Source organism: Lonchura striata, chromosome 3 (assembly GCF_050655825.1).
Source record: "Lonchura striata isolate lonStrDom1 chromosome 3, ASM5065582v1, whole genome shotgun sequence".
Classification (NCBI taxonomy): domain Eukaryota; kingdom Metazoa; phylum Chordata; class Aves; order Passeriformes; family Estrildidae; genus Lonchura; species Lonchura striata.
In genome coordinates, this window is record NC_140705.1 from 69550436 (window position 1) to 69578243 (window position 27808).

Genomic DNA, 27808 nt, shown 5'->3' on the forward strand with positions numbered 1-27808 from the left:
CAGATGGCTATAATTAAGCTTTGAACTGAAGTGTATGTCTTGGAGTTGGTAGTAGGTTGAAATTATAGTAGATGAAACAACAGTAGGGAAAAAAGCCACAGGTTGGGCATCATTTGAAAGGGAACTGACACGCTGCTCATTCTTCATCCTCATGTGGATCAAGCCTGTATCACAATGGCACTTCCTAGAATGGGAATTCTTAGATAAATACATGGAATTCTTCTGCATGCTTACATTATTCTGCTTCCCTTGGGAAAACATGCACAAGAAATTAATAAATATGAAAGGTATTTTACTTATGTAACAGTTATTATTAAAATTATTGGCAACGTAAGGCATGCATAATTTTCATCATGTTTAGTATTTCCCAGCCTCTCTTGACAAAAACAACAGACAAGCCCAATTAATAACCATGTGGATGGATACTTCTACTACTACATGGCATCCACTATCAGCTGCAGTGTTACACACTATCAAAAACTCAACAGAAATACAGTAAATGATCCAGCTCCTCCACAATTTGTCAAAGTACTAAGAGAAGTTATGTGGCAATCTTGCTGTGGGAGTGCATGATTTCACTATTTCCAGCTCTTTTTCCACTGTGCTGCCTGCCCTACCACACAGCAGCAGAAGAGGATAGGCACCTATGGCTCACTCATTCCCATGCAAAGCTTTGGATTTAAGTATCTGAACTGAAACAGCTGAAAGCCAAGGTGACACTAGGTTTGAGCAAAGAATGAGCACTGCAAATGGGACTGTGCTGAGGGGCTTTCATACGAGCAACTCCTGCCAAGTCTGCCACAGGTACGAGGCAACAGCACCTAAAACTTGTGCCTGAGATAGTCTTCTCACAACTGCTTAGCAAAGTTACAAGAGTCACTGGTTTGAAGAAGTGAGTGAAAGGTACAGAAGTACAGGCTTTGGTTGCTTCCGTCAGGGCTCCTGATCACCTAGCTAATCAAATTGTGTTTATTTGGTGCTTGTGAAAGGCCCTTTCTGCACATTCATAGTTCTTGGTGTCAGCTGCTCTGAAATCAGGAGATTTCTACCACTGACGCTTATGGGAACAAAAGTAGATCAAATTAGGAAACTGTAAGAATCTTCCTTGTTAATGTTCTATCATCTTCCCTGTTAAGTTTTCCAAGATGATGCAGGACACAAAAGCTTCTTGACATTTTCCCTGCCATGGTGTGTAGTGTATGACAGGTTTTCTTCCTACAATATTCAGACATATTCAGAAAATCCACATAAGATAATGACAAAGGAAATGTTTCAAAAACATCTCATATAGGGAATAAAAGGAAAAAAAGGATGTAATCTCATTGACCTATATAACATATTAGTACACCAAAACCTTACCAAAGGAAGATATGTTGACCTTAAAAGAAATTGAAATGGAGTAAGAGTCAAGCAAAATATTTCTTAAAATTATTTCCAAATAATTTTAAAAATAGAGAACCTAATTTCCTCAAAGAATAGCAAAATAAAAAATAGCCATATGAAATGACTGAGAAAGTGAGTTTTAAGTGATCTCATGTGATTGACCTTTGAATTCTCCACTATTGTATTTCATTCTAATTACAGTCATGCACAACAGATTCTCTTTTAGAGCAAAGCTGACATTTTAAAACATAACTACAAGTTCAGCTTTGATACTGCAAAACAAACTACAGCCATTGATAAGAAGTATGTTTTAGTTAAACCTAAGCATTGTATTTTAAAAATTCTTCTTCAGAAATGAGAAAGTCTGCTAGACACAAAGATTACCACAAAAAACCCCATGAATGTTTTTGACTATGTCCTTAATTTTTCCAAGCAATTATTTCTGATGCAACTCACAAAATTTGAGATTTTGACATCTTTGATAGAATACTTGAATATCTTAAGGAACTGGGCTGCTTAGTAAAAATAGCAATTCTATTCTATTGGCAAGTTAGCTAAAGTGATTGGGAGTCTGCAATGTTGCAGTGAGAATAATACCTGGTGTCAACCTCAGGACAAAGAGGTATGCCAGCAGTCATAATTATGGGTAAAAATTAATTGTTAATTAACCTAAATGATCTGGAAAACAAAGTAAGCTTAGTTATTTGCAGCAAGTGTGTAAGGAGACTCACTCATTTCTTGAGATGCTCAGACTTTTAGTGTTCTTGATCCATTTGCTTTCTCTCAGCCCATGACATCTGGATATAAATCTCTTGTAGCTTCTACTGCTTACAGTGCCTTTTAATAACTTACAAGATCCTGCAGAAAGGTACAACTTATTTATGTGCCTGCAAACAGAGCAGGACTTAATTTTCAAACATGCCATTGGTAGTACCCGTGAATTCCTTAAGAGAGTTTCCTGCACAACGAAGGCTTGGTAGATGCATTACAAGTAATGTGGTGACCGCTAACAAAACTAAGATGTACAACTCCAGTAAGACCTCCTCAAGCATTTTCTCCCAGAAGGTCTGATGCTTCACAGACAGAAAAGCACTTCAAATCCACTCCTAAGTGTGTCTGTCTCAGGCAATGCTAATTCTGATAATCTCTGTAGAAAACAGCAGAATCATTGTCCGTTTACTATTTCCAGTGACATGAATACTAAATTCACCATGTGTTGTGTTTCTGCCCACTTTATTTCTTAAGGAAGCTAAATACTGTATTAATTTCTGTGATTCTTCTCTTACAACATGGCCCCCTCCAGCCACCTAATACAAAATACATTATCTCTTTTGGGCTCACTCTAGTTTGACAATATACCAAGGAGATGCAGCTCAGAACCAAACTAAATATATATGCAGTTCAATTCCCTCATTGCTTCAATTGCCTTTTGCCAAGATGGGATGATCATGCATGAAAAGCCACACTTTTTCTCCATATATATCCTGTTATAAATTCACGTCTATGGTATTTTTCGTACTGTCAGACAGCCCTCAGAACTGCTGCATTGCAGACATTTTCTAACAAATATTTACATTGATTTTTTTTTTTTTACTGTACAAAGTAAAACTCTCACAAGTGTGGATGTGACTTAGCAATTTTTAAAATTCAGCTTTTGCATCTGTCCATGTTTCTAAACTGTTTTGGTATTTTTATATTACTTACTGTCCCTACCAATATTCTGTAGACATAGTGTCAAAGTGTAGCTGTATTAGCAGTAAGTTAGTTTCTCAAATAATTCTAAATAATTCTTCTCCCCACTTAAGCAAAGATTCTGAGATGATTTTCAGATTAATGAAAAGATACCATTCATTTTTAAGACAGAATTTCCTATCTTTTAGTAACATGTCAACCAGAGAACAACTAACACTTTTGCTCTTTTAAAATCACAGCTGTTACAGCATCAATGGCATTATGTTAACTAATTAGGATACCACCTTCCCAGGTACCAATGACTATGTAATAAGGTTAAAAAGGAAAACTAATCCCAAACCACAAAAAAACAACAAAAGGCTGAATAAGCAAAACACCATAAAAATTCCAGCAAAACTCAATTTGTCAATAATGTAACCTGGCTGTGCCACAGAACTATATCCACCACATTCCCTTGGCTTATTTATATTAAAAGCATGTCAAGTTATGAAAAAATAAACAATTCCTTTACACTCTTTGAAGCAGATGATTTCATCAGTTCTAAAACTTAATTACAGAAGTTCTACACAATAGTTTGCATCGCCATCTGATAAATATTCAATTAAGCAGTGTTATTAAAACTACTTGTGAGGAAGAGGAGTGCTGGGAAAGCACAGTGGTACCAGCACTCCTATGCAGCAAATGTCATTTAGAATCCAACACTTGACATGCCGGTCAGACTTTCTGGTTGCATTAGCAACAGAGATGTATTGAGACTACAGGCTACAACACTCCCAAGCCAGATGCAGGTTCTGAAGGAAAGACAAGCAAGAAGACTGCAAAAGAAGAGTGGGCATAATGCAGAAGATCCACTTGGATCAAAAGCACTAATTTGGGCACATAACTAACAACTTCCACAAGAAAATTACTTTATGCATATAACATTGACTGTGGAATAAAATCCCCCAAAAGAACAACATCAACAACTATCTAGCAAACTGTTAAGTTTTAAGGCATTAAAGGAAAAACATAATGAAGAACGGAGGTTATTCTAAGAGAAAAGTAAGAAAAAGCAATAGATAATAACTTCTGTGTGAAAGTCTAAATGAATACTTATTTTTGTTTCAGTGATTAAAAAGGTCACTTAAAAATTCTCTCAGAGTTAGAGAGTATTATATCTTCCCCTGTTAATTAAAAAGAGACTTTATATCCTAGGTCCAATGAAAATGAAATTACAGATACTTTACATAAGATGAAAACATGCAGAGGCAGTCAAACAGAAGGTGCTAGGAAAAATACCAAATATATCAACAGAGCAGAAATATTAAAAAAGGAAAAAATAAAAAAACTATTTCAGATAAACCTATTTACAGTTAATTTATCATAGCAACCAAGGCAACAAATGACAACTAAATGAGATACTCTAGAAGTTAACTAGATACAGCTGTTCTGTGGCACTTTTTTCTTTTCCACTAAGTACAATAATATAAAAATTCATACCTAAGCGGTATAGAAAAATCGAAGACAAGTCTCATGGTTAATATACTTAAGCAATCACCAGAAATATTGATAACTTCATCCAAACTGTAACATTCTTTTCAACAGAATCCAAATTTTTCTCACTGTCCACAAAGCACTGCAGTGATGTGCAGTGATAAGGGCAATTTCTGAGTTTGCTGCCTTAGTCAACAAAATTAGTAGGGTCTCAAAATTCCAGACAAAGCCAGAATGAAGTAAGATATTTTACCTAAAATACAGCATTGAATTCTATCCACATGTACCTACAGAACTACTCTTACCAAAGGAAGGAAAAATAATCATAATGATACCAATAAAAAAGAAATCACCTGCACAAGTAGGAATGTAATGAAAACATTTTCAGATACTGCCAAGAACCTAAAAAGATGACTAACACAGCAAAAAGCAAATAAATAAAAAGAAGCTATTATCTTTTATTCTCTCTGTACAAAAAATGAAGAACGCTTAGAAGGAGGTGTTAAATAGAAAATACAAAGATTGTTTCATCCTATGTTAAATAATTGTAGATTCCTCAGCTTTTGATGGATGACTGAAAAATAATGAACACATGGAATCATGACAGAATAAAGCACAGTGGCTTCTGACTTGAGGTGTTCTCAGTAAAGAGAAAGAATGCCAAGTCAGGTTATTTTAAATTCTTTATTTATTTCTCATTTCTGCTTAAACTTGTTTAATCTAAACTCATGAGAATGATGGAATAAGCTTACACTGTGAACAAATTCTTGTAGTACTTCAGAGGATTCTGAGCTGGTGAAGCACCTAGAGAACAAGCCTAAAAGGAAGAGGATGAGGGAACTGGGATTCTTTAGATTGAAGAAAAGGAGGCTTGAGAGGAATCTAGAGAGCTAGTATATCCTTTAAAAATAAAAAAAAAACAACAGCAAAATCACGTACTGCATCTTCATTCACAGAGCAGAAAATAATCTTATTATTGTAATATGATCTTCAGCTTCCAAGCTTACTCATTTGATTTATTCAATCAAAAGAAAATTCTTTCCACCCCTCCTGAATAGCTTACAAATACCAAAAGTAGGCCCAGCCATTCAAAAAATGCAGGCCTGGTTAAACAACCAGGGACTGCTACCTCTTTCACTTTTGACATTTCTTAATACTTCAGCAACAAACAAAGCTTAGAAACTCACTTGGAATTATCTGAATAGATTATAATGTATTTATTTATGCATAAAGTCCCTTAAATTTTCAAAATTAAACTTTACTTATGAGACTTTTTCATAGCCCTTTAAATAATATTATACATTTATTTATATAAAGGAAAGAAAATATACTGCAGTTTACAACGTTCATCACTAACAAATCTAAGATTGAAACAAAAGCCCGCTCAGCTGGAGCTGAGGAGTGGTTTAATTTCATTTAAGAATGTGAGGCAATTCAGTAAACTTCCAAAGGTGCAAGTGAGATGCACAGTACACAGCCTCCAAAAGAACTGGGAAATGCTAGCCTTCAGCATTCAGGCTTTTGCAAATCTCATTCTTGTGTGCTACTAATCAAACAGGTCTGCTCACTTTGTCCAGACCACTGGACTCTCCTATCCTTTGTTGCTACATCAAAATACTTCTCAATTGAAGCATAATTTCATCACTTTATAAACTGTGTCACCTGATATATCGCTCCCCAGAAAGACTACCATGCAGTGAAAAATATCTTTTTCAACTGTATCATAGAGAGGATAGTTAAGCCTAACAGAACAAGAGAGAACGCCTTCCTTGCAGATGCCATCACATTGCAGACGCATCAACATCAAACCCAAAAATTTTCTCAGAGGATATTCCTGGTGCAGTACGTTCCTTTTCCTGTGCAATGCATAAAATAATTAAATAATGGGAAAAACCATCCAGGAGGGAGCTATCAGCCACAGTTACCAGAGAGGAAGAGGCCATCACTCAAGCTGTTCACTTCCCTCGCTGGGCTGTCACCGTTTCCTGCACATATCTGTTGACAGGTCAACTCACCAGGTGTTAAGAAAAGTCACTGCCAAGAATAGTGCTGAATGTCATTCTGTTCCTCCTGGACTTACATTCAGAGATTACTTCAGTTTGCTTATAACAAAATAAGACGATTGTCTCTTCCATCTCTAGACACTTCCTATCTCAGCCTGTTCTGCACAAGGTTTGATTTATTTTCCTGCACTTCACACTTCCACCCTGGGAAGGAGCACAACTTGTCAAATACTTCTTGGAAATTAACATGATGTAATCTTTCCACATGCATTAGTCACCTTGGAATTGGTGAAAAATAAGATTTTAAAAATCTGTAAAATATCCAAATTGTGGAGCAGCATGCACCTGAAAAATCCAGGCTGCCCTCAGTCTGAGGTCACTCACCTCCCATTGTGATTATTACAGGTCACCCAAGAAGAAATGTAAAGGTCCAAAACTATCCTGCAGGACACATGTGAAAAGAGAATAGCATTCCTCTTCGAGTCATTTTCTAACAAACTTCTACAGCAAATCCAAACACCCTATCTCATATTTATAGATGTTATAAACAGGAAAGTTCTCTCAATTACCTTTTTCTATTAAAGAAAAGAAAAACATTTATGCAACTAATACAGATGTCTTTTTTCCAGCAAAACTGGGAGAACCCAAATGCTTTGTCTGATTCCATGAGCTAGTTCCCATTAAATAATAAACCACACGCAATCCCTCCTTCCCAGCCATGTCACAATGTATGTCATTTGACAGGTTTGCAGGGCTGCAGCCTCCCTAAGCTAGACAAGAAACTCACCAACCCTTGGCATTACAATCAGAGAGCGTAACTTACTAATATTTATATTATGGTAACATTCAGAATCCAGCTAAACTGGGACCATCAGTATCAGTAGGAGAATTATTACACAGAGCATTTTCCTCCCAATACTACAAAATAAACAGGATTAAATGAGGGTATAACAAGGGGACAAACAGAACTGGTCTGGGGAGGAAACAGAGTAGCAAAAATCACAAAATATGCCTCATGCCTAGACAAGCTGGGAGCAATATTCAAAACTAATACCTGTTACCAGGTTACAGGTCTTTTTTGATACCATGTAGGAGAAACTTTCAAGACGTGGTTTCAGTATGTGCAAAAACCTAGCATGAGAGACAGGGTTTAGGTATAACATGCTAAATACATTGGAAAACATAACAATAACTGAAAATCTGAACTCAAAGACAAACTTTCACACGAGTGAGACTATGAAACAAAATAAGGGAATTTTTATTTACACTTTACAATTAAATATCTTTTGCATTTTTCAATAGTTTAAGTATGTGACCAGCTTGTTTTTTACTTAATGAGGGTGAATGCCCCCATAATTGAACTGCACTTATACTTTTGTAAAGGCCTCCTGGTTTCAGAAAGAAATACACATAATTTGAGAAATAGACCAAGAAGAAAGTAAGTCTATCTTCTGATGATACTTTTGAAAATTAAAGTTTACTTTTATCATCTTCCTCTTCTTTACAAAACTGTGTGGAATGTCTAGGCATTAGTGCAGCTACTTTTTATACTTTTTAGACACAGAAATATTTTAGATTATACTCCTTTATCTGGTTTACGTGCTTGTGTTCCCATTTCAGACAAGTTTATTTCCTAAGACACATGGCATAAGGGGGGATGACATCATGTTCTGATATTTTTTTCACTGTTACTTTGGTAGCCAGGCTTTTTATACTGCTTAGCAAAGCATGATTTCATTATCAGCTTGCTGTTATCTTTCAATCCTGTTCCACCTTGTCAGGTATTTGAGAATTATGCAGTAAATCAGTGACAATCAATTCAATAAATCCACTGCTATTTGCATGGCCAAAGATAATTATTCCATACTATTTATCATAATTGGCACAATATATTCTATTTTGCAGTTTAAATACACATAGGAAAGCTGTTAGATTATTTTAAGATGCGACCTGAACCTGTAAGACACCACCTGCCAAAACATTCAAAACCTGAACTTAAATATGTGAATTCCTATTTTTACCAGCTAACTCAAAGGGATCAGGGGAAAAAAAAAAACACACAAAAAAACTAACAGCAACTTTCTGGACAGTTTCTCTCACAATACCTTCTCAGACCTGCCTAACCTTGCTTTCTCTTGAAAGCTAAATAATAATTACATAGACCTTAATTCAGAGCAACCATGGCAATTCCTCTATTTCTAGCTTCAAGTAACAGGAGTTACTGAAGAGAAGTGTTGTAAGAGCTAATGGGCTATATCTAGGTGTTAGAAAGTCTAAATTAAAAGGAATGCACCAGCCCCAAATAAACAAATCTGATTTGGGGCTTGGCAATGTAATTGTGGTGTTTTCTGGTTGCAGTACCCTGTCTGTGGATCCTCTAAACCTTACTGAATAAGAAGCCATTTAAAAATTTCAAACTTTCTCATTACAACTGTATTGTCATATAATTTCAAATTATACTTTTATCCATCACCTGCTCAACATTATGTAACATGGACAACACAGAAACTTCCAATATTCTGAAATAAAATTTCAGTGCTCATTCCAATTTCTAAGTAAAAAAAAAAAAAAAAGGACTTCTGCCTCTCAATTCCACTGAGCACCCAAAACAGGGTTCTTAGTACACTGTGGGTGCTTACAGACTTCTTAGCAGAACAGCTTAGTCATAGGAAAATGGCACAAATTTCTTTCCTAATGCCTTCCTTCTGATTTTCCCTAAAGAGGTTTGCCTTGTTTTTCCTAGCCAGGGAAAAAGCACAGTACATAGACTTTTTTCCAAACTCTGTTACTAATTTTTCCATTTCTTCATGAACACCACTCAAGGAGTGCTCTATGCAGGTTGAAATAACTGGTTGTCAAACTACAATATTCATTGCTCCAACTGTAGAACAGGCTAAATTAAGACTTTTGCAAAATGCCTTAGATGAACAAATCCATAGCTGGGATAGAGACAATAAATTCAGTGCAAAACAAATGGGCTTTATCCAAGTGAACAGATTAAATTATTGGAAACAGAGGGGGGAAATGAATTGCAAGAACAATCAGTCAACATAAAGAAACCATCCAAACATGTCAGTGGGGATCACTACATAATGTTCTCTTGTGGCACTTGTTCTGATAAAACTTAGCTGTTTCTGTTCAGGGACACATTTCACCAAGGTAACACTAAAAGCCCAACAGCACTGGCTGCTAACACTGCATAGACATGCATTTGGTTTGCATGTGTGAGAATCATATTTATATTTAAACCAATGGAAAGCACAGAGCACTGTAACATCAGGATTAAAATCTTCATTTAGATATCTGAAATATTGCATATGGATAGACTCAGCCACCAAGCAAAGGAGGGAGAGAGAACTGTCGATTCCAGTGTTACTTTGCCAAGAATAATTTATCTGGGAAGGAAGAGTACCTTTCTTAGACAACTTCCTGGTACAAAACACTTTTAGAGTGCAGACCACTTCAATATGTTACTCCATTCCCTGTATCCCTGTTATCCTGGACTGATACAAGTCTAAAAAATAACAGGTAGACTCTGCTGCTTGTTCTAACATCACCCAGTTGCACCTACCTCATCGCCCCCAACACTTACTTTCCATGGAAGATGTCTCTCTTCTCTGTCCCTTATCAGAAACAGCTGAGTTTGCTGGCCAACAAATTTCTAAATCAGGAAAAAAAACTAGGTGAGAAAAACATAACCAAGACCTGACCACTATTTTTGTTTATAATAGATGCTTAGCATATAGTAAAAAGAGAAGGAAACATTTAAACTGAAGGAATTTTCTTAACATTCTCTTCAAGTATTTATACAGCTATATGCAAAGGTAATTTTGGACTGATACTAGACTGTGAGATTTTTCACTTGGTAATTTCAGACAAAGTTGCTTTTTTCTTTTTGTCTACATACAAAACAAAGGAGTATGACTGCAACATAGCCCTGCTAGCACTCACCTTTTAACAAAACTTGTTTGGGGTACAATCAGTTAATGTGTTAATGTTTGAGTTCATCATTTATTTAAATAAGAGTATAACAAATTTATAAAGATTCCAGAAACCTCGACACTTCTGAGATTTTCAACAGAAGCCTAGTTTTCTTCCCAGTTCTAGCTCTTTAGACCTGTTTGAAACTTTCATGACCTCTCCTATGCCTTTGCTATTCTTCAATGTTATTCTTATCCTATTTATTTCCTTACAAGTTCTCAGAGAGCTCACATCAGATGCAAATTTGGCTGCCCGCAACCCAATGCTCCATATGGCATCTCACCCACATACTCTTACACTTCCATAAAAATCTCTTCCACTTTGTGTTTTACTTTGCTTTTAATCTTTTACTTAGTGAATTGATTCAGAGTGTTTTCCTCGGATTTCCATATTTTATCCCTGCTGCTCTGTTACTGCCAGAATAACTTTTGTTAACTGCCATATACATGAATATGGATAGTCCAGCACATCATGATTATCAAAACCAGAACTCAGGTGAGTTATGCAACATTTGCTGAACTGACATTTCTCATTTCGCCTGCAGGAGCTGTGAGGGAAGGTTTGTCCAGCTCTTCAGGAAACACTGGTTTAAAGGAGGCAGAGAGCTTCAATACAATTTATTAACATTTAATTCTTAGAGATGACTAGCTACACAAAAATAGACTGGGAAATATATACCTTTGCATTCATAATATTTGTACTGGTGCCCAGGAGTTGTACAGATCCTATCATAAAGTAACTTGAAACACCATCTCTATTTAGAAACCTAAGTTCACTCATTTTAAATGTTAAAATTAACTGGTATAACTCATTATCTACCAGCCTCCCCCTTTGCCATTTTTCCCCAACTGCTTTGAGAGTTGCCTTTCAAGCACCTTTGGGTTTCTCATAGAAAATTCAGAATATATTAGCAGAGGGTTTTTTTAGCACATCAGTATCCAGAATATTGTTAGGATTTCTAAATTTTCTTTTCTTTTCGGTCTGGTGTTTATCTATACATGACCAGTACTCCAGCTGGAAGTGCAGCTGGCTGTTAGAAAATGAAAGAGATCTCACTGTGACAGACAAAAAAGCTAAACAGGAGAGGAAAAAAAAATAATCAGTAGTTGAGATAAAAGACAATTTAAGTAGTAAATGGGGTAGAGAGTGCAGAAAGGAAGAAGATGAGGGCCCTGAGTATGAGAGTGACTTGTGTGGAGAACAGAAAGCAACAGTACAGCTTCCCACAGAGACCTCTTGCAGGTGAGATTAATTTCTCTTCCTCTCCCCACACTCTCTTTGTTCAAATTGCAGCTAATCACTTGCAAATAAAGTGTGGTTAATAGTGGCTACTTAAAGATGGCTGTCCCTTAAGTGATGTTTATGTAGAACAAGAAGAGTTCTGCTCTACATAAAAGACTATAAATCTTGTACAGTCTACAAGTCTGTAGACTACTACTAGTTGTGCATAACAAAATCTCTTTCCAAACACCTGACCCAGAGTTAAATCTGAACACATAGGAAAAACCCCAAACAAACAAAAAAGCTCAAAAGATAACAAACAAAAAAAGCAACCAAACAAACAATACAAAACCACCAGAAAAAAAGGTGACTAGTTTCTTGTCACATGCTGCATTTGGGATCACAGGCATTTGAACCATAGTTTCATTTCAGAGAGAAATCTGAAAATTTAATGTTGTTTCTCCCAAACCCTGCAACTGGTAATTGCCTTTATTTGTCTTTTCCAAGCTTATTTTAAGCTGTATTCTATAAGCCTGTACTACTTAATTAGCGCTTTATTTCATTAATGTCAACACAGAAGCAATTTAAATAAAATGAATGATGTATTTGGTTTGAAGAGGATTTTATGCTTATGGAAATGGTGCTTTTTGCAAACAAGGTACCAAAGACTTAAGGTCTCAACATGTTGCAACAATGTCTAATTGCTCTCTCAAATTTATTGCCTGAAGAAATATATTTTTCTGAAATAAGTCAAACATCCATCAAAACACTAATTTATACAGGTTTTGTCTTAAATGACCGCAAGAAACCCTGTCACAAGGATTTTTCCATATAGACAGACCTTCATGTCAAGCTAAATTGCTCAGCACATGCAAATTACTTTGGATTATATTACATTCTGAAAAAATGACAAGATCAGCCTGTTGAAAAAACTTAAAGCATAGATCGGTGATTATGTTGAAAAGGACAAAATTACTAAGAGAACTCAAGCATTTTGACAGTGCATGGAATTATTTATGTTTGCACCAAAAAAAAAATTTGGTCTATTCACACACAAATTTACTTAGAAATTATATATGAGAGCAAAGATGCAATCTTCTGGATAGCTATACATAGCACAGACAAATAAAAATGGTATTTTATTATGTGAAAATATTAAATTAGTATTTTCAAAACAATTTTACATTCATTGTTAGCTAAAACCAACTGCCTAGGGTAATATAAAAAAATTAACATTCTCAAAGCTAATATATACAAACAAATAATTTTAGCCACACAGCTTAAGTTAATAATTTGTAATTTTGCAGGCTTGAAACTTAAGCATCAAATAGTTGCAGTAACATTTCCTCACAACTCAGTAACTCCAACGAAATACAGCTTCCTTATTATTTAACTGAATAAAACCACTAAAGATCTACTTTTCAATTGCAAAGCAGATGCATGATTCTGTAATTCCACCCATGGGTATTTTCAGCTGTTATTTTGGTAACTGGATAAGGTCCTTAATATTTTAATGGTGCAACATTAGAATTAAAAAATTATGAGAGATTATGAGTAGGAAAAAATGGAACAAATTCAGCTGGACAGGACCTATCATGATCATCTCATCCAACTGCCAGCTTCAGGACTGACCAAAAGTTGATGCATATTATTATTGGCCTTGTCCAAATGCTTCTTCAATGCTGACATGCCTGAAATGTTACCTTATATTAACTATTATAATGTTTAAATTTCATTCATTAGTTAGTTCCAAAAGGTTACAAATGCAAAATTATTTGACCTATATTATTTGTATTATGTAATGGTTGAAAATTGCTCTAATTTTAACACTAAAAAAAACTTAATGAAATCATCTTTATGAGACAACAATAATTCAGCCTACTGGGAAATAAATTACCAGTAACAAAAAACCCAAGAAAGATTAGACTTGCAAGGTTGGTTATTGAAATCCATCAGTGAAATTGATCAGCTTCAACACTGAGCTGAGATCTATATAACCACTTATCTTTTAATAAAATCAGCTGCTGTTACACAAAGCAGATTACAGTGCAACTATTTTAACCTTGAACTAAGAGTTATATATCTCAAGTAGAAGAAGCCTTTCTGCTAGGTGCCGACTTTGTTGTACTGCCCAATTATTCTACAATGCAAGTAATTCATCCAGAGCAGTTAATATCCAGGGTATTTTATGCCTCTTGATCTCTTATTTCTCTGGTACAATTCCTACAACTGGGTATGCAACTTTGCGCAGGTTCTACAAACCTCCCTCCAAAAAAGAGTTTAAAGATCCTAATTAACTCAACATTTGAGATTGTTTTATCTCTTCCTGCTTTGAACTGCTTCAGAGAGAAAAGCAGTTTCATTGCCTCATTCCCATGCTGTTCTCACCTAGCACAAATAAGAAGGATCATTTTGTTACATATAATTGGAGGATCAAAAATAAGAAGTGTCTAATTACACGGGGAAAAAGTGAAGGAAACAAAAATTCACTAGACGTTCACTAGGGGAATGCTCTTGGCTGGAAGGGAATTTTGTGTACATGTTTACATCAATAGATAGTTGCAACACAAATGCTCTCAGTTGGTAGATGGGACCAGATCCAGTCACTCTGCACTTCCATTTGAAAAGTGCAGAACAAGTTCTAATCGCAAAGGAAACTCTAGCCTTGTGGTACAGTATATTTTGTTTGTAAAAATACTTTGGTGAGCATGCCCTGGGACTCTCTGGAGATTTAAGAGTATCCAAGCTTGCCAAACTGCACACCTTTCACAAATCTATTACATGATCAGACCAGAACTCTCAATTCCCTCCAGGACTGCAGTATTCTTTTGCACCATTAGTTACTGGTTTCAGTTAGGCAAAATTCCTCTTAGCTTCTATCAGTTTTACCAACATGAAGATGGAACAATTCTGGCCTTTGAAAATAAAGACATAAGAGATTAATGAACTAACTCAAATGGTTTTGTTAGATAGATTTTAAACTTTACCAGAGTGTTTCTCCAAGCCACATGCTTCCCATAACATGTATGGCTTTGTGGTGGGATAATTTAACAAAAACAGTAACAAAACCAAAAACCTAAAATGGATGTACAACGTTCTGTTATCTCTAGCATTTCAAATTTCTCCAAAAACATTGTAATTCCATCCCAACATATACTGTCCTTTGTTTACATTTGCAAGGAGTTCTGGGTGTATCTGTTCTTATTCCTTACCTGACTGAGGCAGGGCATTCAAAAACTAACTGGCTTCCAAACTGTTGCTTATACAAATGATGAACTAGAATGCCATTCTTTTAGTGTTTTAAAAGGCTTCTGCCTCAGACTCATTCAGTGATACCCACTTTAGTACAGGGAAATTGTTTGTTTTCATCTGATGTGGAAAGACATTAATTATGTTTTATTATTTAGTAAAAATATAAGGTTGAGCTTAGGGCAATACAAAATTTTCTTTTGATAACAGACCTGTTCGCCTATGCTGGTGCTTCTATAGCATACCCTGTTGGAAGCCTCAATCCTTTACTCCTAACCTAAAGCTGTAAACCATTGTATATATATTCATTTTCCTTTCAGCATCTGGGCTCTGGTAGTCAGTTTTCTAGGCAATGGGAAGAAAGAGTGTCTTCTCCTCAATTCCTGTAGATGCTTTCTACTGATGTTGGGACAAGCTATTAAGTATTAACTAAACACCAAGTTTAAAGACATTTAAAATTGCACATCTATTAAAAGAAATAATTATTCCATAATTTAAATTGAGCTCCCCAGTAGTGCTTAGGAACATATAATAAAGACCATGTATGGGTAGGTGTAATTGGATGCAGTTGCCTTAGGAACAAATGTTCAGCACATAAAGCAGGAAGCCCTGCTTGAAAGGCAAACTTGAAGACTTAAGCCTTGTAGCTGAAACCTGGCTTGACTGAAGTTACTGAGAAAAGTACCATGGGCTTGGTTGGAGTCAGAGATTCATCCCAAAAGGTTTTTTAATTCTCTCATTATTATCAGTGCAGAACTAAATAATACATTAAAAAGTGCTGTACTGGAGATGCATTTCCCTGTAGTAAGCTTATCACAAAACAAAAACTACCTAGAGTAATAAGAGAGTTTAGGCTTATACTCTTAAGATTCTAGTTTCAGTACCACTTCCAGTGTATTTTCATTATATAGACATGAGATATTGTGCCTTTAGAGAAATGTTATTGTAGGGTGCAAAATAATTTGACATGCAGAGATAAAACATTGCTGGTATAGGAGTATCATTTTAAAGAAATATTAATCACAAAGATTCCTATAAACATGCAATGCAAAAATCTTTTCATTTTGTAGAAATAAATGTTTGCCAGAATGATTTCTAGTGAGATGGAGTTTTTACTACGTACACAGCAGCCACGGAAGGCACAAAGTATTGTTCCCAGTACAAGATGTGTTTCTTGTCCATGCATTTCTTTACAAAGAAATTACTCATTCATGCTTCTATGATTTCCTCTCATTTTTGTTTCCATTTGGAGAAATATTATAAAACACAAAACCACTTCTCACCCTGGGTGAAGTCAGAACGCATATACAGCCCTCTACCTCTTAAAATCACTATTTGCAAAAGACAAGGAATTTCCTCCAGATATTAAACAATACATTACTAAACTGTGAAGTTTGAAAGAAAGTTGTCTTTGAAACAAGAAAACAAAATACAGAAGTTGTTTATTAAATAAGTTGTTTATCAAATAATACTTCCCAAAGACTGTGAAGTAATTTTATGAATGGAACCAGAGATCCAATTCCATGCTGCACCCTCTAAGAGGATCTTCCTAAGTTTTACAAGTCAACAACCAAGGGAAGGCAGCAATTTAAGGTGTCTTTGTGCATTCTTCATATATTCTCTCAAGATAAGCTGGCAAGCTGGAGAAATCAGGCAAGAGTCATATATCCTGAAATCCCTGAAGCCATGCACACAGTAGCTCTATTCCTTCATGTTAACCTAGTTTTCATTCCAACTCATGTCATTTCCTGGACTGATAAAGAGGAAGAAAGTTCATATGGCTGTATGTAGGAGTCCCACTCTATACCTACAATAATAATTGAATGTGGGCTTATGTTAATTTCCAAGTCAAGACCCATCTGTCATTCTCATGTCTCTTGAAAAAACTTAAATAATTTTTGAACTCCTGAATGCACCAGAATTCACCTTATCTAGGCATAATCTTTGGCTTGCATGAAACTTGAGCTCACGAATTCAGGCCAATGGAATACACTTGCAATGTATGCAAGAAAGCTGAAATATAAGTCCTGAAAAAGAGGCCTCTAGTTACACCACATGATGTCGAACTGTCCGGAAGTCAAATCTATAAAAAAAAATAGCCTTTCTGCTCCTCTTGCTCAACTTAAAAGAAATCAAATCTCCTGATTTAATTAAAGACATTTTCCATGGCTCCATTGACTTCAAGGAGTTTGTTTCTTGACTGCCTTTTTCTAACTTTACATTATTTTGTAATTTTTCCTCTTTAACTAGCCTCTGATAATCAAACCTAAACATATTTCTTTTCATTATAAATATGAAGCGAAGAAGGACCCACAACTGAGAAGTTACCAGGCCACTAGAACACTAAATGCTATACAGCAAAATATCATTTCAGCAGAAGTACAAGGAAGAATGGTTTCTGTCAGTAATTTCTGTTCCATGGAAAGTGCTAACCAAAACCATAAGCAGTAGCTAGCATCTAAGTTTAAAAAGTAAACATGATTACCATCTTTGCTTGTTCAAAATAAATGGCTACATGTTAACTAAATCAATCTTAAAGTTTCAAAAAAACGTTGCATAAAGGGAGCAGGAGAGACAACAGAATCGTAAAGCCATGAAGTGGTATTTCCTGTTTCACTGTGCAAACACTGCACCATTGATATTAATACTGGCACTGCATATTTCAACTAGGACAAAATTTTGCAAGCAAAAAATCTCTACTGAACATCCAAGAAACCAGATTGTCTGGAAAGCAGTAACTGTTTGAAAATGGAAAGACAACTTCAGGCTTTCAGGACAGGATCATGAATACACCAATACCATCCTCACACAAGCTCATCAACTCTGAAGGTGCAGGTCCTTGCTTCACTTCCCACCTGAGCACAAACCTGTGCTCTGTTCACTCAACTGCACAGATCTGACAAAGCCAAAGCAAAATATCCTGGATGAGGCAGAGCCCCCAGGCTGCCACAGGGCTACAAACAGCACAACAGTGAGCTTAAAGGTGGAATGACTTGGCCTGCTCAGCTTGGGAGAATGGACACGCAGGTCAATTTCCATGCTATTTTTGTACCTTAGCGGGTGTGAAGAGATAGCAAGGAAAACCACCAAATTAATGGGATTTCTGATGTAAGAGTCAAGGGAAAAAAGCCCTTTGGGTTTTCACTATTGGATTCGCTCTGCCACAATATTTATATTGCAATGGGATCAATAGGACTCTGCACCAGTGTTCAGAAATTAAAATCTAGTTGTTTCCTTTAGACATATAAGGCACTTTTCACTAATTATTTGACAGAGGGTAGTTATAGCAAAGCAAAAAGAAACTTTAATTGCAAGATTAAGGCCTTATTATTTCACTAGAAGCCAGTTACATTCCCTTATCCTGGAAAGGCTCAAATATTCAAATTTTCTTGCCTCAGACAATTGGCTTGCTGTGTTAATACATTCTATCGGCTATGTGATGTCACTGTTATTTTCCTAAATGTGAGGCTACCTAAATTTCAACACTGTTGGAAAAGCTTTTCTCAAAATTAACAACCAAACTTCTATATTGACCAGATACACTCATGGAAACAAAATGATAGGAAACAAAACAAGGCACATTTAGTAAATAAAATGAACCTTATTAGGCCCTCAAGTTCCAAAGAAGAACAGAGGTGTCTGCAACCATTCAGATGCATCTTTTTATAAGGGGAGATGACTGAGCAGAGAACAAGCTTCTCAAATTCTGAAGAAAATGAAACCTGGGATATCTCTGCTGCATCCCTTCTGTCTAAGGACTACTTTATGTAATTGTTCATAAAGAAAATATTTCTCTATGGTCTTCCACACAATAACAGCATCTTTTTTTCTTCCAAGGTGCACTGAGGGATGAAAGAAATGTGCCTAGTGAAGGGAATCGTAAATACTGAGGGAAGTGGTTTCTACAACAAGATGTACCACATGAAGCCAAGCTATTGCCCAGGTAGGAACCATGACCTGCACATAAATTTTTACAAACATAAGTGCTCATTTTATTACTGTTATCAGAATAATCATCATTCACAAGCAACAGTGGAAAGTCTATGGTTTCAGCTTCCAAAACAGCAAGAGAGACAGAACTACACCTTCGCGTTCCAAAGGATGGCGCTTGCCAAAGGGCCAAAGTGGCCTTTACATAACTTTTCTGTAGAATCATAGAACAATGTAGGTTGGAAGGAATCTTAAGGATCTCCTGATTCAACTATACCTGTTGCCATCTCTCTCTTTCTCTTGATGCTTATTTTATCTCAAGTAAATGGCAGAAATTATCAGCGATTTACACAAGGAATATGAAACACAAACACCTCATTATACGGAAGAGAGATTATGGCACAAAAATTCACCTTGAAGAAAGCCCTGACGTGAGCTAGAATCTAGTAAAATTAGCTATTAAGCTAATGAGCATTGCAGGTTGTTGTCCTTTTGTGGCTTTGTGTTTCAGTAACACAGCAGTGTCTGGTATCATAGGAGAATGTTACCAATATAGGCTTTGTAGTCTGATTTCAATACTATTATCTCATTAAATTAATTGTTTCTATTAAAAATAATCATTATTTAAAGTTGCAAAGATCCATCACACAGTACACTCCAGAACTATTATAGAAATTTACCTTGAGGAAGGGTCTGCAATAAAAATAGTTCCAAAAATAAGTATTTATCCATAATTCTTGATAGTTTCCAAATTATTTTTTCAAAATTAACTTGCTCCCTCATTATTCCGTATCAATTCAGAGTAGTATGTGTTTTTAGCAACAATCCATTATTATTGATTAGTGAACATGTTCACATTTCTATTAAAAAAAAAAAGAAATAAATGCAGTTTTCCAGTGGAAGGATTCTCAAATGCCAGGTAACACTCTTCAAAATTTTTAACATGAGCCCTGACATTGCAAAGATGTACCGCTAAGTTTAGCAGTAGGTTTGCATGGTGAAAACCTCAGTGGTATTTTCTAACACAGCAGCATTCAGTGAAAACATTCATTAGGGTATAAAATGAATGCTAGAAATCAACAGACTCCTAATTGCTGTCCCATTAACTGTTTTGCATAAATAGCTGAAGATGACATGTAATTAAAGCTGCACCGAAAAAAAACTGAAAGCAATGAATTAATTTGTTTAAACAGCAAACAAACAAAAAAAAGATGGCCCATTTTGCAGGCAGTAATTTTTAGTTTTTTCCCTATGAAAACCAGACAGAAAACACAAAATATTTATTCATCTGCCTAGTTAAAAGTGGTGGTTACTTAACACTACACAATTAAAAGTGTTAAGTAAACAAGTTACTAAATATTCACTAAACCTTTATCATTTACTAAATATTTATTTAACAATCAAAAATGTTTAGCAAGACAGTTTAAATGAGAATTTGCTTGGCTTGCCAGCAAGAAATTTAAGACTTAAAATTTTGTGATTAATTAAGCTCTATATTGTAGCAGAAACCAGTTTTCTACTAAGTCTACTAGCCAAAAAAGTTTTACCAATTTTCAAAAGCATAAGAACCCACATGTTTCTTCTCTATTGGAATTGTCTTGAAAAAGAAGATTCTGAAAGGTTTTTTTTTTTAAATGTTCACCTGGTATCTTTGCAGCTGCTCAGTATTCAGCACCTGTACTACTCTCGCCTGCCTCAAGTGGCCAAATTGTGCTCATTCTCAGTTGCAAAACCACGCAGAGAGCTAAAACCCAGGAGACCCAACAGGTTCTCTTTCAAAAGAGAAATACATCCTGTAGTATTTGGGATACAGACTTGTGATTATGTCTCCAAAATACTTAAAGAGACTATTTCTGGGGACAGCTCTTCTCAGTCATAGTGGCTACTACATAATGAGGAAATAAATTTTTGTGTGAGCTGTCATGTGGACATAAGTCAGGAATATCCCTGGTTCATGCATCACCACATAGTTTACCGAGGCAGAGAACTGCAACTGACATTTGAAACAATGACACTACAGAACTTTTAAATCTGCAATGCAATTCATCACAATTTCTTTTTTTTGCCTATAGGTGTTCCCATGTTTTCTTTGGTTTTCTTGGTAACATAAAAATTACTGATGTTAGTATTAACAATGAAGAGTAGAAGAGCATTGACTAGAAAATAAATCAGGGCTCAGACACCCTAAGCCTATATAAAAAATAAACATATATATATACATACACACAGATATATATAAAGCACATATTTTTATTAATCTTCTAAGCTTCAGTGCTGACCTAGAGATTTGGTGTAGTAGAAGGGCGATTGACCTATAGATTGACCCTGTGAAGAGAAACTTGGGGTAGCTGCATCAAGCAAGAGGTTACTTGCACCTGGACGTTACTTCATGTTTTCACCTGAAAAGCAAGATTCTCACATAATCATTTGACCTCAGAAACAGCAACATGAATGATACCACCAAGTCTTGCGTTAGTTATAAACTTAATAAATTCAGTATTTGTGCATTGGAAGCAAGCAATCAGTTTAAATTAATTACTTACAGTTGGCCTGAAAATTACTTTCCCCAGAGAAAATTATAGTCTTCAACTTATGTCTTTGAACTTCTGCAGTACATCACCTCAAAAAGTAAGTCAAATTCTCCCTGAGATGCAAATACATGAAAATGGTATTTGCACAGATTTCTCTTGATTCATATCCTCACTGGATTTGCTTTTAGTAACTGTGAAATTTCAGCATTCAATGGAGCATGAAAAGAAATTCACAAGGAGGAACACTGGGGATCAGTTGGAAACACTGGTCTCTAGCTGTATAACTGATACTCTAATATTTACAAGTGCTCATACATTTAATTAGCTAAAACCAAAACCAAACTCTTACCTTGAAAAGCTGTCAAAATCTATAAGTGGTAACAGTCTGCCCAGAGGAGTGAGGAGCACCCCAACTCTGGAAGTGTTCAAGGCAAACCTGGATTAGGATTTGAGCCAGCTGATCGAGTAGAAGTGTCCCTGGCTGTGGCAGGGAGGATTGAAACTAGATGACTTTTAAGGTCCCTTCTTACCCAAATGATTCTGTGGTATAATTCTGTGATTGGCATACTCAGACAATTATGCTTTCTGAGCAAATCTTCAGGCTATTCTGCCAATGTGTTCCAGTACGTTATTGGTGATAGCATTTAAATTCCACATTCAGGTCAAGACCTAATGTGCCACGCACTGGATGAGTATTATATTGAAGTTTTGTGCATCAAAATTATATGGTTTATTTTGTTGCTGAAATAACTATGAAGAAACATTAAAAATATGAAAATTAATATTTAAAGTACCAGGAAGAAGCAAAGCCAGAGAACTTCATTTAGTGCACACAATCTTTCCCTTACACCTGAACATCATGTCTCTTAAAAGTTATCACTGGGACAAGCTGGAATTATTCACAAGGTGGAAGTCTCAGAGAAATGTACATTCACAAGCCGCATCCACAGACAGCAGTCAATTCCTAATAAAAAGAATTAAGAGGAGTTCAAACTACATACCATTCTCTTCTTTCTGCAGGTATGGAAACGTCTGTAAGCACACAAAGAATGTTAAGTGAATAGAAGAGGAAGGCCAAAGCCCATACAATCTTGATTTGTCCATAACAAGTCTGTATTTATCAACACATACTAAAGATACACAAAAGTCCCTGCTTTAAAAGAAAGACCTAATCTTAAACAAGGAGTAGAAGCAGGTGATCTGTAGGAAGAAGACTGCAATATAGGGATAGCTGGCTCAAGCCCACATGAATGTATTTAAAATACTAATCACATAATGACACATTGTGATATTGAATCACCAGAAAATAGACCTAGTTAGAGAAAAATTAATGTTTGGCAAAGGTGATAATTTCCTGTGGAAACAAGCACCTTGCTAATTTATACAATCATTAAAATAGATTAGTCTTCCATACTGACCAGGGGGACAGTCCAAGAGTTTTGTGACACCTGTATTTCTCAAGTACAGAAAAGCTCCTATGGAACTATACTTCAAAAAAATATTTAGAAAACTAATTCCAACTGACAGTGCTGTGAAATGGAAACTTAAAATATGGCTGTTCACCTCCAAACTTGCCTCTGCTCTTCAACTGAAGTCCCAGGCTTCCAGAGGCAGAAATCATGAGAATTCATTTAACCTTCATAAGAGAGAGCAGCAGTGCTAATACAGCTCTAACAACAGCTTCATCTACAAAAAAGAAAACTGTCAATGGAATCTGCAAATCTCATGGCATTGTTTTGGGGGCTTTTTTATTAAAGCCTTTGATCACTATGTTCTAACTAAAAGGAAAAAATGAAAGTCAACATACCTCTTACTTATAATGAGAATTTCACAAATATTGAGCTGATACATCTGTAGCTGCATAAGTGTATGATTCTGCAATCTGACTGTGTCTTATCTGTTTCTTCCCCTCTGCCTTTATATTTGAAAAATCAAATCACATTCTGCAAAATATTCCCCATGGGACACATATGAATATTTGATTTAGACTGGGGAGCAGTTAACCACATAATTAGTAATCCTGGAAATCAAAGAATTCAGAAAAACAAAAACTACCAGATTAGATCATGGAACACTCCTTTTTCTAAAGGTTGGCAGATGCTACAGAGGGAAGCACAAGAAACCCTCAAGAAAAGTCTCCTCACAGCCTAACTCAAATTCTGGATAATGAAGTTTAATATTATCTCCAACACGTTTCCCATTTTATCACAATTCTAGATCTTATCACTGCTATTACAATTCCTTGAAATCCAAGAATAAATTACATGTTTTCTTCACTATTATTTCTTTTTCTCTTGGGCTTTAATTGATGGCTTTTCAGCTTCTTTTCCTGTCTACCTTTTTTCTTATGACCACAGAAAGAAGAAAAACTCTTTACCTGCCTAAGCAACATGTGCCAGTACTTTCCAATTCCTTTGTTTCAACCTCTTTAAAGTAAACAGCAAAAACTCTTGAGGGTCTTTATAGATTGCCTGTACTCTTTCTTCTCACTCATCTCAGAGCGTCTAGTAATATTTTTTTGAGAGAAGATAACCATAATTACAGCATCTCATTAAATTTGCTGAAGGCATCCTAACACACAGGAACTACATTACATTATTCTGGTTCCTAAAATCTGGTTTGCAAGTGCAGTCAAACAGCAGAGGTCTTCCCTGAGCTGTGTACAGTCCCAAAATTACCAGTCAATGTAATGTGAAAGTTGGCAGGTAATTTTAGCATTTTCAGGAAATGTGAGGCTTCTGTTTGTGATAACTGAATGACATGTGCTGACATTTCAGCGAGTCACCCGGCTAGGACAGGTCTCCCTAGGGTAATGCTACAAGTCCTTTCTCATTCTGTCCAACCCAGGCCAGTTTGTGTCTTAAGCAAATTTTCACTTCTTCCTCCTCTCTTTCTGAATTTATAAGAATATTAAATACTGGAGTTACTACATAACCTTGAGGCATCCCCATATGTTTCAAATTGTTCTCCAAGTAAGTGTTGGGGTCATGGTAACACTATCTCAGATTATCAGGGGTAGTTTCCCTATAAATAAGCAAAAGCTTTCTGAATCTCTCAAACAATTTTATATATCCATCCATCCATATATATATAAACAGTCTAAATAAAGTACGAAAGGAATACACTGTAGTGCAAAAGAGGTAGCTCTGGCCCTACAGGCAATTTAGTTACAATAAAAAGAATGTCACCAAGAGAGATAGACTAAATAAATCTAGATCAGACCATATTATGGACTTATTTTCTGCAAAGCAAGTCCATTATTAATGCATCCATAACTATAATCATAGTGCATCCAATTGTCTACAAGGATGCAAAATAAGATGACAAAAAGTATCCAGGTTGCAATTCGATCTTAATGAAAACTATTTGTTTGCAGTACTTGAGTCAAATAAAATTCTATTTATAAATAAATAGAAACCTTGCAGTTTTCTAACTGCAATGTCACAAGGAAAGTCCATATCCCAAAATTAGACATCAGCCCAGCTTGAAGAAGTATTTGAAGATGTTTCAAAGAGGCTAGGACAAGGTTGTCTTCTCACTTTAGATTATATACTCTATTCAGTCAGCTATTCAGCTGATGTAGATCAACATGGCTCTCCTTAAACCATGCTGTAGAGATATATCCTTTCTTCTATGTGTCCTTCTATGTTCCTAGTAACTCAGATTTTAAATTTGCAACAAATTCACATAACCAATTATTTTTTATTTTTAGACATACATTTATGAAACTCAGACACTCTGTATATTTATTCCCCACCATTACAACTCAAGTATGTAATTTTGTTATTCAGATCAAATTAGGAAAGAAAATGTAACTAGAATAGCAGGCTAAGGCTTGCTATTAAGTTTTTCAGACAGAGTTATAAATTTCAACAAATAGGTTATAATTGAGGAGCCAGCATGACCTTTATTATTTCAGAAGGTTCAGCCATAGCAGCTCAGTGTGACTTCAGCTAGACTATTAGTCACTCTGTCAGAGAGAAGCATTAACATCCAACTCAGTCTGGCATTCACATATGATCTGATCCCTAAAACTGACCTGAATAAGCTTTACTCTCAAGAACAGCCCCAATCCAGGCACTAGAATTCCTCTTATAGAAACACCTTGCTCCTAGTGCATAAAGTAGCAAATATCTAATATTTCTGTCTTAATTGCAATCAAAGGATAAAATAAAAAAAGGCTCTCACAGGAAAGTATTAGAATATTTATTAGTAAAGTCCTATTTTCAGGCAATCAGAAGCAGCTTTCCCTCAGAGAAAAACTGAACTAGTACTGTGTGCCACGCATTCTTGTATCATTCATCCATTATTAAGCACACTGCCAAAAAAATAATCCAGTAGTAAATATTTCAGAACGTTTGCACTTAATACTTAAGGAAGTACAATATGAAAACAACCACTTTATCAGAGCCAGTGTTTCCAGCAAAGCAATGGTTTCTGTTACAGAAGAATCCTTTTATCAACAAAACCCCCTGTGATATTTCAAACGACCTTAAGACAACCAAAATAATGTTGTAACTTCAATCAATTGGTAAACTATTCTAGAACTTTTTAATGCATACAATTGACATTAAAATGATGAAAGATGGACAAGAAATAGGGCATTACACACAGAAAGTACTAGTTGATATATTAAAACAACTCGAGGTACTGCTTCTTTTGTAAGTCATGTCTGTGAAGGAATACAGCTACACTTCTCTTCATATGGTTATCATTTGAAGTTTCTTTCTCAAGTGTATGTACACGGAAGAAACAGTGCCACTCGACACAGGAAAAGACAGATCATTCAGCTCAAATGCTGCGAAAATTTGACAGAAATTTTCTCCTAAAACAACAGAAACGTACACTGATAACGTGTTACTTGTGGCCATGGTATGTGCATGAGCATGCAGGGGCTTTTATACAGCTGTCAACACACGGTAATCACCGTCGCTAAGTGTGCCTGTAACATGAAGACAAATATTTGACCTATTTTCTTAGCAGAATTTAGCTGTCATCATTCTTAGCACCGCGCTCTCGTGAACCAGCCGCTGCCAAAGGACTAAGGCAACACGGGCATAGAATTCTTCGCCGAGAGTGAGAGCACTTCCTTCCACGGAGCGAGGTTCGTTCCAGCGGTAAAGCGATCGGCCCCTCGAACCCACATCCCTCTGCCGGTTCCAGGCTGCGCCCGCTCGCCCCCGTCCCGGCAACCCCCCACGCCCGCCCGTGCCGGGGACTCACGTTTGTAGCTGGCAGCCCAGGGCTGGTAGCCGTAGTAGCCGGTGATGCGGAGGATGCGCTCCTCGATGGAGGTGAGTCCCACGGACGCGCTGGTGAGGTCTTCCACGGAGCGGGACCACTTCAGATCTTCTTTAATGGCCTCGTCCACCACCAGGTACTTGAGCTGCCGCAGCTGCGGGCTGATGTCGGACAGCCGCCGGGGGCTGACATCGGGGGAGCGCCGCATGCCGCTGCGGGTCGGGAGAGGGGCGTCAGCCCGGGGCCGCGCCGCCAGCGCCGCCGCCCTCCGCCGGCCCCGGGCGAAGTTGGCAGCGGGCGGGGGACCCACGCCGGTAGGGGAGCCGGCCCGGACCCGCGGCGCCCGCAACTTTCCTCGCCGCCCTCCACCTGAGTGACCCCGGGAGCGAGCGGCGCCGCCGGCCAGGGTGAGCTGAGCGGAGGTGAGGTGGGGCGGTGTGGGGTGTCCCTGTCCCCCCGCCCGCCCGCCCGGCCCCGCGGTACTCACAGCGTGGCGGCTTTGCCCCGCGCGGAGCCGTTGGGGAACTCCCGGATCCCCATGGGGAGCAGCAGCGATGGCTGGGGGGCGCCCAGGCTTCCCGGCGGGGCGAGCCGGCGGCTGTCACCGGCCGGGTAGGAGGCGGAAAGGAAGGAAAGGAGCGAGCGGGGGAAGGCGGCGCCCCCGTGGCAGAGGGTCCCCGGGCTGGCGCTGGCCCCGGCGGGGGAGGCAGTCACGGAGAGAGGCAGGCAGGGATGGAGGAACGGAGACGGCCGGGCCAGCGCTGCCGCCTGCGAGCCGCCGCTGCCTGCGGAGCGCCGGCGGCGGGGGCCGGGCAGGGCAGGGCGCGCTCCGCGCCCCCCACCCCGCGCGTTCCCGCCGGCCGCCGGCAGGGGGAGCCCCCGGGCCCGCCGCCGCCACAAGCGGCCCTCGGGCGGGGCGGCCTCGCCTCACCCTCCCGGGGCGGGGGCGGCTCCCGGGGCGGCTTCTCCCTCACCCTCCCGGGGCGGCCTCGCCTCACCCTCCCGGGGCGGGGGCGGCTCCCGGGGCGGCTTCTCCCTCACCCTCACCCTCCCGGGGCGGGGGCGGCTCCCGGGGCGGCCTCGCCTCACCCTCCCGGGGCGGCC

At 37.7% G+C, this 27808-nt stretch overlaps 1 protein-coding gene across 2 annotated transcripts in view; it reads right to left on the bottom strand.

Moving 5' to 3' along the window:
* The window catches only part of SLC35F3 (solute carrier family 35 member F3), a 162160-nt gene extending 134626 nt beyond the window's left edge, over nt 1-27534 (bottom strand). Inside the window, exons 1-2 of one of the 2 annotated variants that reach the window (XM_077782116.2) lie at nt 27192-27534; nt 26687-26916 (exon numbers count right to left, since the gene is read on the bottom strand). In XM_077782116.2, coding sequence (XP_077638242.1) covers nt 26687-26916; nt 27192-27244 — 283 coding nt within the window. In that variant the 5' untranslated portion in view covers nt 27245-27534. Of the gene's footprint in view, nt 1-10143; nt 26634-26686; nt 26917-27191 lie in introns of those variants that run through there. The other variant, XM_085576778.1, reaches the window with a different exon arrangement.
* Between the last annotated feature and the right edge of the window lie 274 nt (nt 27535-27808).